The sequence below is a fragment of the Saccostrea cucullata genome, unplaced genomic scaffold (assembly GCF_032062105.1).
Source record: "Saccostrea cucullata isolate Sc308-1 unplaced genomic scaffold, CSIRO_AGI_Scuc_v1 ctg2787, whole genome shotgun sequence".
Lineage (NCBI taxonomy): Eukaryota > Metazoa > Mollusca > Bivalvia > Ostreida > Ostreidae > Saccostrea > Saccostrea cuccullata.
Window position 1 is genome coordinate 343,566 of NW_026928735.1, and position 18,662 is coordinate 362,227.

Consider the following 18,662-nt stretch of genomic DNA (forward strand, 5'->3'; position numbering starts at 1 on the left):
AAGATACCACAGAGTCTGACATATATGTTTCATACTTGGATATTTTACTTGAAAGACGTTAATTGTTATCTCACAACCTAGCCATATGATAAAGGCGAGGATTTAAACTTTTCTATCGTCAACTTCCCTAACATATCCCTGAAACACCTACATACGGAGTGTATATATCTCAGTTGATTCGATACACAAGAGAATGCTCTACGTATGAACGATTTCAAAAACGAGGTAAAATATTGACAAGCAAGTTAATGAAGCAAGAATATCAGCAGTCTCGTTTAAAGCCATCATATCGAAACAATGACCTTGTCAGCAAATAGAATTTATCATTCAGTCAAATGCTGACTGACATTTTTTTCATACTAATTGTTACTCTAATATTAATACACTGAATCGACGAAGGATGTTTCCGTTATTTGCCAATCATGAAACTTGGTGCCATGCACATCTCTTCTTTAAAATGACTCTTCGATGTAAAGTGCTTAAATAACTTAATACTGTGCCTTTTTATTTCGATGAATGGTGGTTCCTCAAAAAAAATATCTGAAAAAAAAAATTAAATGGAATTTCTCCAAAGGTATTTGTCTTACTGTAATAAGTCTTACCACGAAAAGCATAAATGAAATGATGTTTTTTTTTTATTATTGCTATGTTTAAGTTACAAGTTTAAAAGATTCTTTTCTGTTCCAAAGCCATAGGTTTAAATATGAAGAAAAACAGTTTCTTTATAGAATATTACTTAAATCTACAAAAGCGTACCATAAATGGAGAAGATTCAAGTACTAAATTTGAAGGTTGAGTACTATTCGTTATTTACATATCCTTCTTACATTAATTTTAGTTAAAATATATATAAACTACATTTGTTGAGAAAAAAATTCGGTTTATTCTCATATACTGTATAATATCAATTTTTGTCAATTTATTAGCTTTACAGTCTGTATAAAGTTGACAGCATGATTGTTATATTTTAGTTTATATTTTAGGGTAAGGTTCAGAAATATATAATTTCTAATTAAACTCATTGCCGAATTAGACATTTATAATATATATTAACATATAGATAAATTTTAAAAAAAAATAAAATATTTTAATATCACATATGTTCAGGGATAAAATTTTTGTGTTTTTTTGGAAAAACTCTTCGATATAATATGATATGACATGATTTGATTTCGTAAAAAAAGTTTTAAATGTAATATTTTAATTTTCGTGATTGACGTTAATTTGAGAGGCTCTTCATACCCAACAATTTGATCATCCTCAAAATTCTGTGAATTCACAGTACGAACATTTCATGCAGCTATCAATTTTATAAAAACAAATAAATATGGTAAAAATCTTAAATATAAATGTGCAAGACATGTTAGGAAGAGAAGCTTGCAATACTCACTGGTATAAGTATAAAAGCAAATTATGAACAGTCAGATTATGACATTCCCTAATTGACACGTCACACGTGATGGTTATAATTGATTTTGGTTTACATATCTACATGACACGGCAAGGAGGTTCAATTGCTTCAGTACTTCTGGCCTTATTATCAATTCTATTTCCATCTACAAAAAAATTAATGACACAACCAAACCACTTGAAGTGATAAGTATGTTCTCCTTTGTTTCCCAGTATAAGTGATTTGTGTTATGAACCATTAAGTACTTTCAAGTATTCTGTTTTTACGTTCCGCAATTTTAAAAAATCCCGAGATATCTCTTTATACTCCGTATGACGTCATCTAATTGAGGAAATCCCCAAACGCCTCTATATATACCCCATGAAATGTCTGGTTTAAACACGACATTGATATCCTCTGGTAAGTTCGCGTAAAAATTGGAAGAATGATGTCTTCAATTCTGGTACTGCTTTTCATGTCAATATCACAAGCCAGGGCGGGTTCCTTATTAACCGGTACCTATGATCCGAATTCTACAGCTTTGACCAACGACAGACGTGAAATAAAGGAAATTGATGTTCTGCGACAGATCATCAACCAGGAGACTATAATCCGTTTAAGCGTGGTTAAAGACGTCAAGGCAGCTGTGGATGACGTGAACTCCGTGAAGCGAAGCATGGCGTCCACAGAAATCATTATCTCGTCCCTACAGCAGACGGTAAATGGATTGAAAAATCAGGTCGATTCTCTAGCCCAAGATAAGAGATTAGCGGAGAAATCAGAAACATTACAAGGGAAGTTAATACTCTTAGCAGACAGAACCGGATTTTGACACAGAAGATAGAAAACTTGGAAAAACAGGTTGAAGTAAACAAGACAAACTTTTTACAGCAGATGGTAGACGCATTACAAAGACAGGTTACTTCTATGAGTCAGGATCAGAGAAGAGAAAACAAGAAAATTGCAAAGAATTGCGAGAACAAGATTCAAGAAATCGAGCAGAAGTTTAATAGAAACATCACTGAGATTTACGAACTTCTAAACAACAGAACATTGCAAACCGTCACAAAAGGTATTCACTCTCTCTCTTTCTCTCTCTCTCTCTCCATGTATCTCTCTATCTTAGTGTGTATTTTTTTATATCAATTATATGTTGTTCTTTTTAAGATTCCAAAATAATTACGGACTGTAAGGATCACTTTCTACACGGCCATAAACAAATTGGTGTATACAGTATAAATCCTTTCGGTAACGAGACTCGGGTACAGGTGTACTGTGATATGGAGACAGAAGGCGGAGGGTGGACAGTAAGATTTATCTCCCTTTCTTTTGAGTTTTTGAAAAAAAAAATAAAATAAAAACAGATTTTTCTTTATTTTGTCTTAAAGATATTTATTTTCTGTTGTTAACTTGTAGGCAATCCAGAAGCGAGTGAGTGGATCTGTAAGTTTCGACAGAACGTGGGTGGAGTACAAGGATGGGTTTGGTACCCCTAATGACTCTTACTGGATAGGTAAATAATTATATTAATTACTTTATTACTTTATCAGCAATGTTTATTTTTTTGCATCTGTGTATGTTTCAGGGAAAACAATTTTTTTTAAAAATGCATTTATTTGCAATTCATATCTTTTCAATACTTTATGAATTGATATAGCAATTTTATGTATATTGATAAAACTTAATACACCCGTACATTTAACTATTGAAGGAAATGACGTCATTCATCAGCTTACTAAGGGAAGAAACTCCTCCCTCTACGTCTCCATAACGTTACAAAATGGAACAATTTTATATGAACTATATCAACAGTTCTCTGTGTCTGATGGAACGGACAAGTACAAACTTTTTCTTGGAGGTCCAGCTACCGGAACTTTAGGTAAGTGATAAGTAAAGTGTGTGTTACAACGCACTTTCAAAAATTACGCACTTTGGAAAAAAAATTCAAAGTGCGTTAAATTTGGAACCAAATTAACGCACTTTGAAAAAATAAAATTTCTTTTCAAAGTGCGTTTATATCAACCATATTTACGCACTTTGAAAAAAAATGTATGGTTCGGTCAATATTCTTGAAAATCTTGGGAATGATAAATAATTTAACATGTTTGTTAAGTCTTCGGTGGTTAGGTCACTCCAGGATGTAAAAGTGAGCGATTTTGATTTTTCCATGCTTTGAGAATTCTTTATTATCAAATGTTTTACTGTCAGTAATTTTTTTCCAGTTTGCATGCTTGTTATATAAACTAAAATTTATTCAGTAATTCAAAAAGATATATATGTGGGTGTAACATAGGTGTATTTACCGGAAGGGGGGCTTAGACACACATTTTTTTTTTGCAAAGATATACATATCATAGGTATTGAAAATTGTTTAAGAAAAAAGAGCTGAGCTGAGAGACCTTCTACTTCTCCTTGTTCTCAATATGGTTAAATGAGTACATGTAAATTAAGTTTTTCGAAAGATATAATTAATATCATAAATAGTAAAATCTAATTCTAGAATTTTTGTTTTATGCATAATTTTTTCAAAGTGCGTAAAATGTCATCGTGGTGATAAATGCATTTTTTATTTCAAAGCTGCATAATTTTTTCAAAGTGCGTTGCCACAAGTGTGTGACTTTTCCTTGATCCGGCACTGATAAAAAAAAACTGAGAGAAATAATGAGAGAGTGAGAGAAGAAAGGAAATGAACAATTAGGTGAGAGAGAGGAAAATAAAAAGAGATGTACTTATTCTATAAGAAGGATATGGCAATTTTAATCTGTCTTGTCTTCCGCTAGCAAAATGTATGCTCTATCTCTTATTAATGCGTTGCACCCCCCCTCCACCTTTAAAACAATATTTTTTTGTAAATGATATTAGATTAATATTTTAACACTAAGTACGCCTCCCTTACTATATTATGTAACTATATTAATGGTTAAATGTCTTGAGAATATCATTTTTGCATTGAATGTAGAGAAATTCTGTAACATATTTAATGCTAATACTATTGTATTTGTGAAATTCATTTATAAATTTTAACGATTCCTATCAGATAATTTATTTTGTACACGTCACGCTATTCACCGCAAAACTATCGTATTATATAATTCTGCTCGGCGTCGTTACGCTTAATACGCTAATACCAGAAAATAATGGCATGTTATGATACAAATAATAGATCTAGAGAGAAAAATGGAACATTATAAATGATAAATTGCTATTTTGTACGTAATTTTGATGTATTCATATTTCTTGATTATTTCACTGAATATATTACAGGGAAATATTGTTTAGAAAAGAGTGAAATTGAGTTGAGTGAGTTAAAGAATTAGATATTACAACGGAAATCAATGCATTTATTTCTATGATAATCTACATAACCTGAGATATAATGCTATTTCAAAGTTTATGTAACTTGTTTGAGTCCTGTGTATGATGTGCATAGTTCATTGGAATCATTTCTATGTCTTTGTTACTTGTTGGACATTGATTTAAGTATCATATATCAATTAATTTATTACAAAGTTCATGTATCTTATTAGAGATTTTGTGTTGAGTAGGGATGATTGATTTTGATAACTTTCAAGAAGTTAATGAAGGACCTTGAACTGAGTTAAGTTTCATTTTATTTTTTTTTACAGGAGACTCTATGTTAGACACAGGTTATTATTACACAGGTCTGTCTGGGATGTACTTCTCTACCCCGGACAGAGATAATGACAAGGCTAGTAATAACTGTGCTGCTGCCTATAACCGTAGAGGAGGCTGGTGGTTCAACGCCTGTCACTATGCCTTCCTTAACGGTCAATGGTCCCCGGGGTACTGGTACAGACCATGGTCTCCCACAGTGAATGATAGGGAATTAGTGAGGAAGACAATGATGCTAATCAAACGTCACTAGGTAAACAACTGGTTTTGAATTAAATAAGTTTTATTATCTGAAATCGTAGCTATAAATAGCCACAATAAAAGATTTCTAGTTTATCCTTCTTTTACACTGTTTTGTTTTACAGATGCAGAATCAAAAAAAGAAGAAATGAACAAATCATAAAATAGATCAATATAATTTCGAGTCACTAATGAGAGACATTATCATTTTCATTATTATTCTATTATTCTATTGATGTTAAGAATTCCTTCTTTCAATAAACGTTTCTTAATAAAATTGGTAATCCTTGTGAATGGATATCTATTTGTGTACTTGTATAATGTCGAAATTGATATCATCATTATTTGTATACATTTTAATGTTAATTCTACATATACTATAACATACCTTATTTGTTATAGAACTAAGTTGTATATGTGTATATATTAAATGTTAATCATGTCAGTGTCTTTGTAATCATTTTTTATATATTTTTTTTCTTTTAAATTTTGTTTCATTTGAAAATGAAGTATAATAATCATGCCTTAAAGTCTATTTAAACAATACACATTGTGAACAAAGAAAACCTCTACCTCTATAAATATTAATGAAGGGAACATCAGCATTGTAAAAGCAATTAAAATGATCAATGTCAAGATTTACGGAAACGGAAAAATTTTTTTTTTAGGAAATGTTTAATTCGCAGAGGTCCATAATGGAAAACAAGCAAAATGTTTTCTGTCAAACTCAACGAAAAACAATAAGTGAAGAAGAATATATACAAATTGTTCAAATAAATGACAACATATTACATCCAGGTCAATATACGTATTGTTTGTACAGGTGACAGTATATTACACCCAGGTCAATATACGTATTGTTTGTACAGGTGACAGTATATTACATCCAGGTCAATATACGTATTGTTTGTACAGGTGACAGTATATTACACCCAGGTCAATATATGGTGAAATCACTATGCCATGGTCAATTTACGGATTGTTTGTACAGGTGACAGTATATTACATCCAGGTCAATATACGTATTGTTTGTACAGGCGACAGTATATTACACCAATGGTCAATATACGGATTGTTTGTACAGGTGACAGTATATTACACCCAGGTCAATATACATGTACGTATTGTTTGTACAGGTGACAGTATTGCACCCAGGTCAATATATGGTGAAATCACTATGCCATGGTCAATTTACGGATTGTTTGTACAGGTGACAGTATATTACACCCAGGTCAATTTACGGATTGTTTGTACAGATGACAGTATATTACACCCAGGTCAATTTACTGATTGTTTGTACAGGTGACAGTATATTACACCCAGGTCAATTTACGGATTGTTTGTACAGGTGACAGTATATTACACCCAGGTCAATATACATGTACGTATTGTTTGTACAGGTGACAGTATTGCACCCAGGTCAATATATGGTGAAATCACTATGCCATGGTCAATATACGGATTGTTTGTACAGGTGACAGTATATTACACCCAGGTCAATTTACGGATTGTTTGCACAGGTGACAGTATATTACACCCAGGTCAATTAAAGCCATTTTTATAGTCAGAGATGTATAAATGTCTCTTTATCATGTTTATAGCGAGCGCAGCGAAGCAAGCTCAATAGACTGACGTGTATGAACAGAGGAAATTTGGATTGAAATCTGTACATACGTCAGCCAAATCTCTCTGTGCAACATTCCAAGAATTCCCGCACTTCCCAATTTCCTTTGCGCAAATAAATAAAAAATAGTAAAAAAATTATAGGAACATTGTTTCTCACCGAAATCTTAACGAATGATTTTGCCTTACCTTATTCAAAAAATACCCCCATGCCACAACACCGGCCTTCACCTTGCCCCTCGGAAATGATACAAATGATGTCACCGGAAACTTACGAAATTTGACGAAATTATGTCGGTTGCTTCCGTGAACCTCGGAACACATGTTGTGGTGCATAGCAACATGGTGGCTTAAAGATACGCAGGTAGGTTAAGATTACAACCAAATATTCTACTTGCCTATATGATATGACGTCATAGTAAGCTGTATGACGTGAAGTTTAGAGATAATTATTTCTTATAATCGATATCTTAGATTGATTTGAGGTCGTAAAATTAATCAACATATGCAGAGGCATAATACAAACAGAATTTTGTTGTTTCTGCGTCTCTGTAGTTATCACAGGGGTTACATACCAAACCCGTGACGTCATAACTGTTGATCATGCAGTAGCAGAGTGAAAGTGAAACATAACGTGAATTCATATAAACAAACACAAGAAATCGGAGTTTAAAAGCATTTAGAATGAATAACTTGTTTGATTCACTTGGGAATAAAGCTTATGAATAAGGTATGGTAATATACTTCTACAATTTCTTCGTTAAATTAAAGCAGGGAGGGTGTTTACTTGCCGAAAAGCCTTTCCTCTGTTGTTCGTAACAAATAAGATGCAAAAGTTCAACACTACGCCGCACAATTTTAAACTTAATTTTTGTGTCTATCTAAAGATCTTATTCTATTGTTTTGGAAAGTGCTGCTAGAATCGTATGATTAACGGGAATTAATGCATTTTTTTCGATGTTATGAACAAAATGAAAAAATTTTGGGAAGGTTTCGTCCAAAAATGTTGAATATTTATTTCTGTGATAGGACAGTGGGATTCTAGAAGCACTTTTCATGGTACAGAGATGTTTTTACATAACTAATATTACAAATTGAAATTTATTATCCCCGGGGTAGTGTTGAACTTTTCACTTTTTCATTAAGGCATATTTTCTAATTATAGACGTCACGTGGTGCCCTCGTGGTGAAGTGCGTGATGTAGTATAAGTCCCATTGAAGTCTGTAGAATGCATAAATATAACAAAAGTTCTATCCTTGACTTTTCCGATTTATTAGTGTTACATAATTATAAAAAAGTGTTAATTCGCCGAATTCTAGTCCATGTGCTGCCTTAACATACCCGCGTAGCAACAACTTACTTGAAAAGAACGATCTAATGCAATCTGTCCATAAAACTAGCATTTGCGTCCTAAGTCAACAGAACTTTTTATCTGACGTCATACTTTCGTCACTTCAAGGTTCGAGTATTTCTGATTTTGTCGAAAACTTCTGAGAAGTTTGGAACTCGATCCCGATGCTTGGGAAATAATTTCTTTTTAATGTTTTGTTTTATTGTTTTTGCTATCTATTTCTTGATAGACTGTACATGTACATAGGTTTATGATAGTAAATAAACTGCGCTCGCCCTTACGGTCACACCGTAAAACATATTAAAAAATAATACATTGTGTAGTGTGCACCACGTTTGAAGGGACATGGCGCCACACCACTTAACACAAAACTTAGATCCACGACTGGGAGGAACTCCTCAATGCGTGAAGGTACGAAACTTTATCGTCTGCTTACATTGAAAACAGACTTAAGATCAATCTTAAAAACTTAAGACTGCCTATAAGCAGTCTTTAAATTTAAGACAAAATTCTAGTCTTAATTCTAAGTCATTTTTTGTGATCCACTTTAAGATCAATCTTAAATTTTAAGTGCAAATTTTTGGAGTTAAGGCTGACTTAAGACTTAAGACAGTTTCATGATCCCGGAGCCTAAAGGTACCTAAAAGTTTCGATAAGTATTTCGTTGCAAGGGAAAACGTAATTCATGAGCCCCCAAAATTCAAGGTCCGGAGAATATTACACGATATGGCGGCGCACTGAGATTTTTGAGATAAGAGCGACCAAATCCGTGACAGGTTACTCGTGGGCATTATCGACAAGGAACTTAACGAGAAACCACAGCTTGAATGTGAACTTACACTCACGAAAGCCGTCGAGATCGCACATCATTCAAAGTGAAACATCGTATTCAAGACTAACAATCTAAGAACTTAGATGCAGTGAGATTTAGGCAGCAAAATGGACAACAGCCTAAACACAATTACAACAGACAGCCTAAAGCTAAGGAAAGAGTTTACAATAACTGTGACAAGTGTAATATGAAGCACAATCCTGGAAACTGTCTGGCATCATGGAAGAAATGTCTGAAGTGCGGGAGAAAAGGACACCTCAAAGTAGTTTGTCGGAGTTAACCCAAATACCGCAATATAATTATTCTATACATCGCGTTATCTTATTCGTTGAAGATTATCACGTGACCGGACCATAAAACTTCATATTTCAAGGTCATCGCACGCTTTTCGTTATATTCCACCTTTTTGGAAACCAATTGCATTTTCCTGCAACTGTTATCGTATGCTGAACGAGAACTCCTGAGAGTATTCGACGTATCAAATTGCTGATTATTTGTTCGGAGTATGATATGTCAAAAGGGATTCAGTAGCTTTACGTTAAAAACGAACACAAATTTGAAAGCGGTACCGAATTTGAATTTTTTTATTTATTATTATTATGTTTCAGAATAATAAACAATTCATTGCAATGCCCTCAGGGAATTTGATTTTTCTTGGCTGAATAAAGCTTCATGTTTCCCTCACTATCATGCAAAAAATGTGTAATATGTTCTGAGAATATCATTGTATCATTTTTGCAATGAAGAAAGAAAAATTCTGAAACGTATTTAATACTATGACTATTGTATTTATGAAATTCATTTATAATTTTAAATAATTCCTATCAGCCAATTTATTTTGTACATATCACGTTCTTCGCCATAAATCTAGTCTCGTCTCTGCAGACCAACAAACTCGCTCGTTTTGATCTTAACTACCATCCGAAAAAAAGATATACACTGTTCTGGTATATCTTTCAAATCTAAGCATGCTACATTCGAAAAGAGGGTGACTGTTCGATAGTTTTCTAAAGGGGTTAAATTATTTCCATTCCAAGTACAAGGTTCAGTTACAATACATTTAAACTCTGTATTTTTCTAAAATATGAAAGTGATTGAAGAAATTAGAATTCATTCTTTCTGATTCAAAGGAATTCCATGCAGTAAGAATACACAAATCGTTTTTCTAGTATGACCTCATACATGCTTATTGTGACGTCATTAACACTGTGTCAATTTTCATTGATATTTACTTTCAGAAAACAAAGTCATACTCTGTCGCTGTCGCCAACAAAGATTTTGATATAGGTATGTGATTTTTCAAAGCATTTCACATAATATATCAAAAAATTAAAGTTGGCGACGGTGACAGAAACTATTTCCAAAAGGAAAATAAGCACAGAAATGAGTCATTCTGAGGCTTTTCTGTATTAAACTTAAATATGCACCGAATTAATGACGTCATATTTCCAGAACGGTCCTCCTTTATGCGATATTCTTTAATGAATTATCATGTTTATCTACTCAATTGGTAAAAGCCAATATCATAATTTTTTAAGAACGTCGAATTCTTAGGGCTTAATAAAGCCTAAACTGTTCATTTTTTAATAACTTAAAAGAGGACATTTTATAAAGTTTTTTTTACAAATACAAAAAAAATGTTTGCATTGCGAAACTTGGGAAAAATTCTTAAGTTAAAGTTTGCACGAATTTTGAATGAAATTAATACGATAAGATAAGCTTAAAATTAAAACAGCATGTTTGTCATTCTGATGCAGTTTACAAGGAGAAATCAACTTGCTTAAAATTTTTTGTAAGCATATTGCAACCAAATAATTTCTTATTGTGAAATTGAAAATGTTGAAAGTATTTACAGTCGGGATCATTTGTTTTACATCGGGTTAATCTCAAATATAGCGATCTCTTTCAATCAAATCTTCCCCATGGGGATCCGGGTTAGAATAGGTCCTCAGTACCCCCTTGCTTGTCGTAAAATGCGACTAATTGGGCAGTCCTTCGGATGAGACCGTATAAACCGAGGCCACTTGTCACAGCAGGTGTGGCACGATAAAGATCCATCCCAGCTCAAAGGCCTTAAGTGCCGAGCATAGGCCTAAATTTGCAGCCCTTCACCGGCAATGGTGACGTCTCCATATCAGTGAAATATTCTGGAGAGGGAAGTTAAACAGTATACAATCAATCAATCGGATTTTATCGGGTCTTTCCGTCAGAGGTCGGATGTATTGACATCAGCATAAGTTAAAAATATACATCTTCCCATTTATTCTGTGGTATATTTTAAGCAATATCTTTACATTCAATTAAGTTAAACCCCACAGTTAAGAAGTCTTGCAACATTTATTTCAAAGTTTGTGAAAATTAGGGGTGGTGGTTGTAATGACGTCTGCTTAATAATAGATTGCTATTTTTGCTAGTCGGAAAGGCCCGAGAAATTTGGGAGTACATGTAAATACAAAATATAGAACACGATAGCTGTTGTCATGTTGTATTAACTCTCAGTCACGTATTATGTGCAAGATTAGGAACATGACATCATTAAATAATGTGATTCTAAACTATTTCTTTTTATGTTTTTTTAACTCTTTTTACACAGATTTAAAAAATACATATTATTAATTATTGTTTTCATACTCATTTCTTTTTTTGCTAATGGAACTTATTCTAAGAATTTTAATTAATTCATTTATCTTGGGAAAAATTCTCAGTGGAAAAGGCATATTGTAAAGTATATGTCCATGTGCATTGCTTTTGTTAATTAAAATAGAAAAAAAGTATTTTGCATATATTTTTGTTCGCCTGAGCACTGCACCGTGACATGCCACCACTGATAGGATCGATCCCAATGTTCATTCTTCTGTAGCACTTCAAACATACATATTCTAAAACTTAATGCAGAGTATTGATTCACTGGAATAATTTTCATTTAGCGATCTTGCTTTGAGAGTACTTGTTCATATTTAAATTCAACCTCAATTCGAAGCAGTAAATTATAATAATTATACTTTACAAAACTATACATTCAAAGCATCATCGAAGTATTTAAACTGTAAAATTTATTTTGAAAGCATTAGATATGCCAAAGAACGGTTAAAACAACAAGAAATTTCACTAGAATTCACATGTATTTGTTCTAAAGTATCCAGTTTCGTCAGAAGGGGGAGGGGAACTGATAAATTATCTTACCAATAAAGATCTGTTAGAAATGAAAAATATAGGGAAAAATAATTTTAAAAAAACACACAGATAATCATACAAAAACAATGCATGACAAGATCCTGGATTTAAGGGTTGGGGTAATTTTTTTATCATTTCACAGTGGCGTAGCATCGTTTTTGAAAGTGGGGGGGGGGGGGGCCAGCCGGGGAAAAATTCCTTTTACTTACCTGAAAAAGTTGACAAGCAAAAAAGGGAGAATAAAGGCTACCTTTTTTTGAGTGTCACTACTTTCAGTACCAATTCTAATACTTCACTTTCGGTACATCCTTAAACTGGGGGGGGGGCAGGTTTTCAATTAACATTTGCTATAGAATAAGTAAGGTTGGGGAAAAAAGTGGGGGGACCAGGACCCCCACCCTGTTGCTACGCCCCTGTTTTATCATTTTTATCCGGCCCAGCTGGAATAATGTCGAACTTTCATATTTCTTGTTTCTTTTTAATTCTGATTCAATTGAAAATAAAGTATAATAATCATACCGAAAAGTCTGTCTAAACAATGAACATTGTGAAAAAAGCATACATGTACCTCTGCAAATAGCAATGAAGGGAACAAGAGCACAGGAAAAACATTTTTGAAAAGATGAAAAACATTTGAAAATAACATGGATTGCCCAATGCACTCGTTGCCTTTTTGCATTCAATAACAAACAAGGAAAAAAAATTAAAGAAACTATTTTATTTGGCTGAATGGGCCTTGGCCGCTGAAATGAGGGAGCCGAGGCATCAATACATTGCCTTGTGATTGCATCCCTAAAAAATGCAAAGGGAACCCTTGGAAGAGATGTTTACCTTTCGTGACTAGTCAAAAATGCACGTAAAATATTCAGTTAAATGACAATTTAGTTAAGAAGTTTTACTTGTGAGCCTAATAGCCACAGGTCCATTGACGGTTGGTAAAAAATGGGCAGGTACGTACAGAAGATGGAGACTTTTATTCCAAACAAATTACTGTGGAATCACAAATTTTCGTGGGGGTTTAATTTTCGTTGTTTTCGTGGTATGACAAGACCCACGAATTCATGTCCACAACGAAATGTAAAATTTCACACACATAAGTACTCATTAATTTTTGATCCACGAAATCAAATCCCCACGAACCAAGAAATTTTCCTCAAACCACGAAAATTTGACCCCACGAAAATATGTGATTTTACAGTACTACATTTATACTGAATTTCAAACTTCATTGTTCTGAGTACATAAATAAAATTTGTGACTGGATGTTAAAACAGTTTAAAGTCGAATCATTTTTTTTCTCAATCAGATAAGATAGGGCAACCCTGGATGTTTGGTGTGTGAACAATTTTATGAAAGATAGCCTTATATCATAATTTTTTTGTCTTGTGTTTAAAATATTTTCTTCCTGACCAGGTTGGATTTACACTGTAACACTGAATGTATGGTGTGTGTATAATCAGTTAAGAATAGAAGATATTGTGTAAGATATCAGGATGTACACTGAATGTTTGATGTGTGTATAATCAGCTAAGAATAGAAGATATTGTGTAAGATATCAGGATGTACACTGAATGTTTGATGTGTGTATAATCAGCTAAGAATAGAAGATATTGTGTAAGATATCAGGATGTACACTGAATGTATGGTGTGTGTATAATCAGCTAAGAATAGAAGATATTGTGTAAGATATCAGGATGTACACTGAATCTTTGATGTGTGTATAATCAGCTAAGAATAGAAGATATTGTGTAAGATATCAGGATGTACACTGAATGTTTGATGTGTGTATAATCAGCTAAGAATAGAAGATATTGTGTAAGATATCAGGATGTACACTGAATCTTTGATGTGTGTATAATCAGCTAAGAATAGAAGATATTGAGTAAGATATCAGGATTTACACTGAATGTTTGGTGTGTGTATAATCAGCTAAGAATAGAAGATATTGTGTAAGATATCAGGATGTACACTGAATGTTTGGTGTGTGTATAATCAGCTAAGAATAGAAGATATTGAGTAAGATATCAGGATTTACACTGAATGTATGGTGTGTGTATAACCAGCTAAGAATAGAAGATATTAAGTAAGATATCAGGATTTACACTGAATGTTTGGTGTGTGTATAATCAGTTAAGAATAGAAGATATTGAGTAAGATATTAGGATTTACACTGGATGTTTGGTGTGTGTATAATCAGTTAAGAATGGAAGATACTGTGTATGATATCGAGAAAAAACGTTTAGGGAATCCCAAGGTCAGGTATTGTGTCAGTGGGTGAACAAAACAAATGCATAAAAATAGACAGCTTGAGAACGCCAGAATCTCGGGGAAAACATATATTAATGTCAATATTACATAGGATAAAGATAGAATAAAACAGATGCTGTGCATTAATGTAAGAATTTGTTACTGCTGATAAGAACCCTCATATCTTTTGTTTGTGTCTTAAGAGTACATGTAGGATTTAGATTGCATGTTTGGTGTGTGTATAATCAGCTGAGAATAGATATACTGAGTAAGATAACAAGGAAAACATTTATAAAATCTTGAGGACAGGAATTGTGTTAGTGGGGGAACAAAACAAATGCATAAAAATAGAGATCGAGAACTCCAGAATCCCCGTGAATACAAAAATCAATGCTAATACTGCATAAAATAAAAAATAAACGAAAAACAGATACTTGGCATTAATGTAAAAATTTGTTACTGCTGTTAAGAACCTTCATAATTTTTTGCTTGTGTCTTAAGAGATTTATATACGATACTGAGAGTTTGATGCGAGTGACCAGAGATTCTGCGCCTGTATCAAATATACAAAGAATACAAAAAAATAAGAAGAAGAAATTTATCATAAATTTTACATCACAAATTAAAAAAGTGTTTTGATTCATATAAACTTAAACAAAACATTTATTATTAAACAATTATTCAGGATATATATATATTTACAATATATATAAGGACAGGGAAAAGGAATACAACTAGCAGTAACCTACAAATAATTTCTAAGAGAGTAAAAAGAAAGCATAACAAAGCATTCTAATTAAATTAATATATTTTAGGTAATTCTTATGGTTATGGAAAGGACTTCAATTTCAGCTAATATATACGTAATACAAAAATTACAAATCTCAAAAATCAGATCTATATTTCAAATGTATTGTCAAAATTATCATTCCGTATAACCATTTATTTTAACCCCCCTTAAAAAATCACACACCATGTGTAGGAGAGTAGAACGTCTTTGTGTTACTGTTTTCCAGGAATTAATTACATATTCGTGTGGGAAGGAAATGCTTAGCATGAGGTCGTAAGAATATTTCTGCTTTTATTATCTACAGAGAAGGACAGTGAGTTCCGATTGCCAAAGTATTTTTAGCTCTGTTATCTTTTATCATTTCGTCTCAAACAACACAATGATATAACCAAGAATTCTCTTGTGACATAAGTATGTCATCTGTCAGATTTTTGTAATACCTCTTCAAGTACTGTCAGATGTTCTGGGGATTTTTTTTACATTCAGCACATTCTGACAACTCGAGAAACATCTCTTTACACAACACGACGTCATCTGAATGGGGAAATCCCCAGCTGTCTCTATATATACCGAATGAAATCTGTTCTCGTAAAAAATATTGCTTTTTCTGTTATCCAGGCACAGCATTGATCTTTTCTGGTAACCTCATTTCGAAACAAGAAAAATGATGTTTTCAATTGTTGTACTGCTTTTTATGTCAATATTCAAAGTCAGGGCTGATTCCTTGTTACCCAGTACTAACGATAAGAACTCTACAGCTATAATCAACGAGAGACGCGACATCCAGGAAATAGACGTTCTGCGACAGCTCATCAACCAGGAGACTCTCATCAGGGTATCTGTTGTCAATGCCGTCAGGGCAGCTGTGGATGACGTTACCTCTTTGAAGAGAAACATGGCGTCAACAGAAACCACGGTCTCCTCCCTGGAGCGGGCACTAAATGGATTGAAAGTTCAGGTAGATTCTCTAACACAGGATAAGAATTCAGCGGAGAAAACTGAAACATTACAAAGACACGTCGATAATCTTACTAGTCAGAACCAGATTTTAAAGCAGAGGATAGAACAGTTGGAATCACACGTTGAAATAAACAAGACAAAATCTTTACAGCAGACCGTAGAAACATTACAAACACAGGTTGATTCTTTGAGCAGGGAAAATAGGAGAAAAAACAAAAAGATTGCAATAAATTGTAAGAACAAAATTGAAGAAGCCGAGCAGAAGTTCAATAGAAACATCGCAGAAATTTACGAGCTTCTAAACGACAGAACATTGGAAACCGTTAAGAAAGGTATTCCATCTCTCTCTCTCTCTCTCTCTCTCTCTCTCTCTCTCTCTCTCTCTCTCAGTGTATATTTTTATATAATTATTATATGTCACTCTTTGTTTAGATTCCAAAATAAACACAGACTGTATGGATCACTTTCTACACGGACATACACAGTCTGGTGTATACAGTATAAACCATTTCTGTAACGAGACCCACTCTCTCTCTTAGTGTGTATTTTTTTAATTATCTGTCGTTCTTTTTTCAGATTCAAAAATAAACAGGGATTGTCAGGATCATTTTCTACAAGGTCATAAACAATCTGGTGTATACAATATAAACCCCTTCGGTAACGAGACCCAGGTAGATGTATACTGTGATATGGATAAAGAAGGTGGCGGGTGGACAGTAAGATTTCTCTCTATCTTTCTTTTATGTTTTTGAAATTATTAAAAAAATTAATTTAAAAAAAGATTTGAAAAACGTAAGTCTTCAAGACATTTTCCTGTTGATAACTTAGGCAATCCAGAAGCGGGTGAGCGGATCCGTAAGTTTTAACAGAACGTGGGCGGAGTACAAGGATGGATTTGGTAACCCTAGTGACTCCTACTGGATTGGTAAATATCTATTTACATTTGTTTATATCAATATATCAAGCAATGTATAATGTTTTGCTTTTGTCTATGTTTTACGTAAAAGGATTTGTTTTTACAAATACTAGTTTTTTTCTTGTTTAATACTTTGTAAATATTTATTAATTGAATAACGATTTCATTTATATTTTCGAAACCTTATACACCCGTACAATTAACTATTGAAGGAAATGACGTCATTCACCAGCTTACTAAAGGAAGAAACTCCTCCCTCTACGTCTCCATTACATTATACAATGGTACAGCTTTATATGAACTTTATCAACAGTTCTCTGTCTCTGATGAAAGGGACAACTACCGACTTTTTGTTGGAGGAGCAGCTACCGGAACGTTAGGTAAGTGATAAGTAAAGTGTGTAACAATCCTTGGATCCGCCACTGATCAAAACAAAGAAAGTGAAAAAGAGAGTGAGAGTATGAGAGAAAGAAAGGAAAAATAAGGAGAGGGAGGAAAATAAAATAGAGATCTACTTAATCTATAAAAAGGATATGTCAATTTTAATCTTTCTTGTCTTCTACTAGCAAAATGCATGCATCCTCTATCTCTTATTAATGAATAGACCCCACGTTTTTAACGATGATTTTTTTTTCTAAATAAGATAAAAATAATTTTCAGGTACTGTGAGATCGCTAATTTTCGCGGGGAATCAATTTTCCTTGTTTTCAAGGTATGCAGAGACCCACAAAATGTAAAATTCAAAAAGTCCCACAAACTATTTTTTCATGAACCTCGAAAAATTTGGAACCTTCGAAAATACGTGATTGTACAGTATATTTTTCTTAAATACTGCCTATTCCTTCACCCTGTAGCTACAAAAGATGTGTTTGTGAAACACCATGCGCCCGGCGGCAACAAAGTAAAAAAAAATATTTGTTAAACACATAGGTCACAGTCAAGGTCACGAGGTCATTGATCTTGGTGTCAATTGAAGGAACTTAATTAGTGACGTACGTATACCAAATATGGATTCTCTATCTCTCATGATTCAAAAGTTATCTCGAAGGTTCAAACATAGGTAATCAGAGATTACAGAGCTCACCTCAACGAATGTTGTCTTTAAGTAAGGCAAAGTCACACAATTAACCAACAAAAAGTGTACATTCCAAAAATGAAAATATTTAAGCAATTTTGATCTGATACTTTGAAATAGACCTACATAAACAATTTAAACTAGTTCTTCTTCATGAAAATGTAATCAAAATCCAGCATCTGAAGCAAATTTGAGAATTTTCATCTCTTGATGAAAACTTTAACCTGTATCATCCATGCAAGTTTGGTCAACATAGGGCTTATAGTTACTTGGAAATGAAACCTGCACCAAAAACTTGAACCTGTTCACTCAACCACAAAATGTAGGTCAGATTCAGCATCCGAAGCAAGCCTGGTAGTATGCATCCTTAGATGTATCATCCATGCAAGTTTGGTCAACATAGGTCTCATAGTTACTTGGAAATGAAACC

General features: G+C 33.3%; 1 protein-coding gene across 2 annotated transcripts; it reads left to right on the plus strand.

Moving 5' to 3' along the window:
- Positions 1 to 2,270: 2,270 nt before the first annotated feature.
- LOC134278601 (fibroleukin-like) lies at positions 2,271 to 18,011 on the plus strand. Of its 2 annotated transcripts, XM_062760902.1 has the most exons (9): positions 2,271 to 2,462; positions 2,558 to 2,697; positions 2,807 to 2,903; positions 3,102 to 3,269; positions 15,900 to 15,920; positions 16,040 to 16,573; positions 16,818 to 16,957; positions 17,070 to 17,166; positions 17,370 to 18,011. In XM_062760902.1, the coding sequence occupies exons 1-9, from the start codon at positions 2,285 to 2,287 to the stop codon at positions 17,543 to 17,545; spliced, it is 1,551 nt and encodes a 516-aa protein (XP_062616886.1). In that variant the 5' UTR covers positions 2,271 to 2,284; the 3' UTR covers positions 17,546 to 18,011. The 2 variants fall into 2 exon arrangements, with proteins under 2 accessions (XP_062616886.1, XP_062616887.1); XM_062760903.1 differs by lacking the exons at positions 16,818 to 16,957; positions 17,070 to 17,166; positions 17,370 to 18,011 and adding an exon at positions 16,674 to 16,790.
- Positions 18,012 to 18,662: the final 651 nt, after the last annotated feature.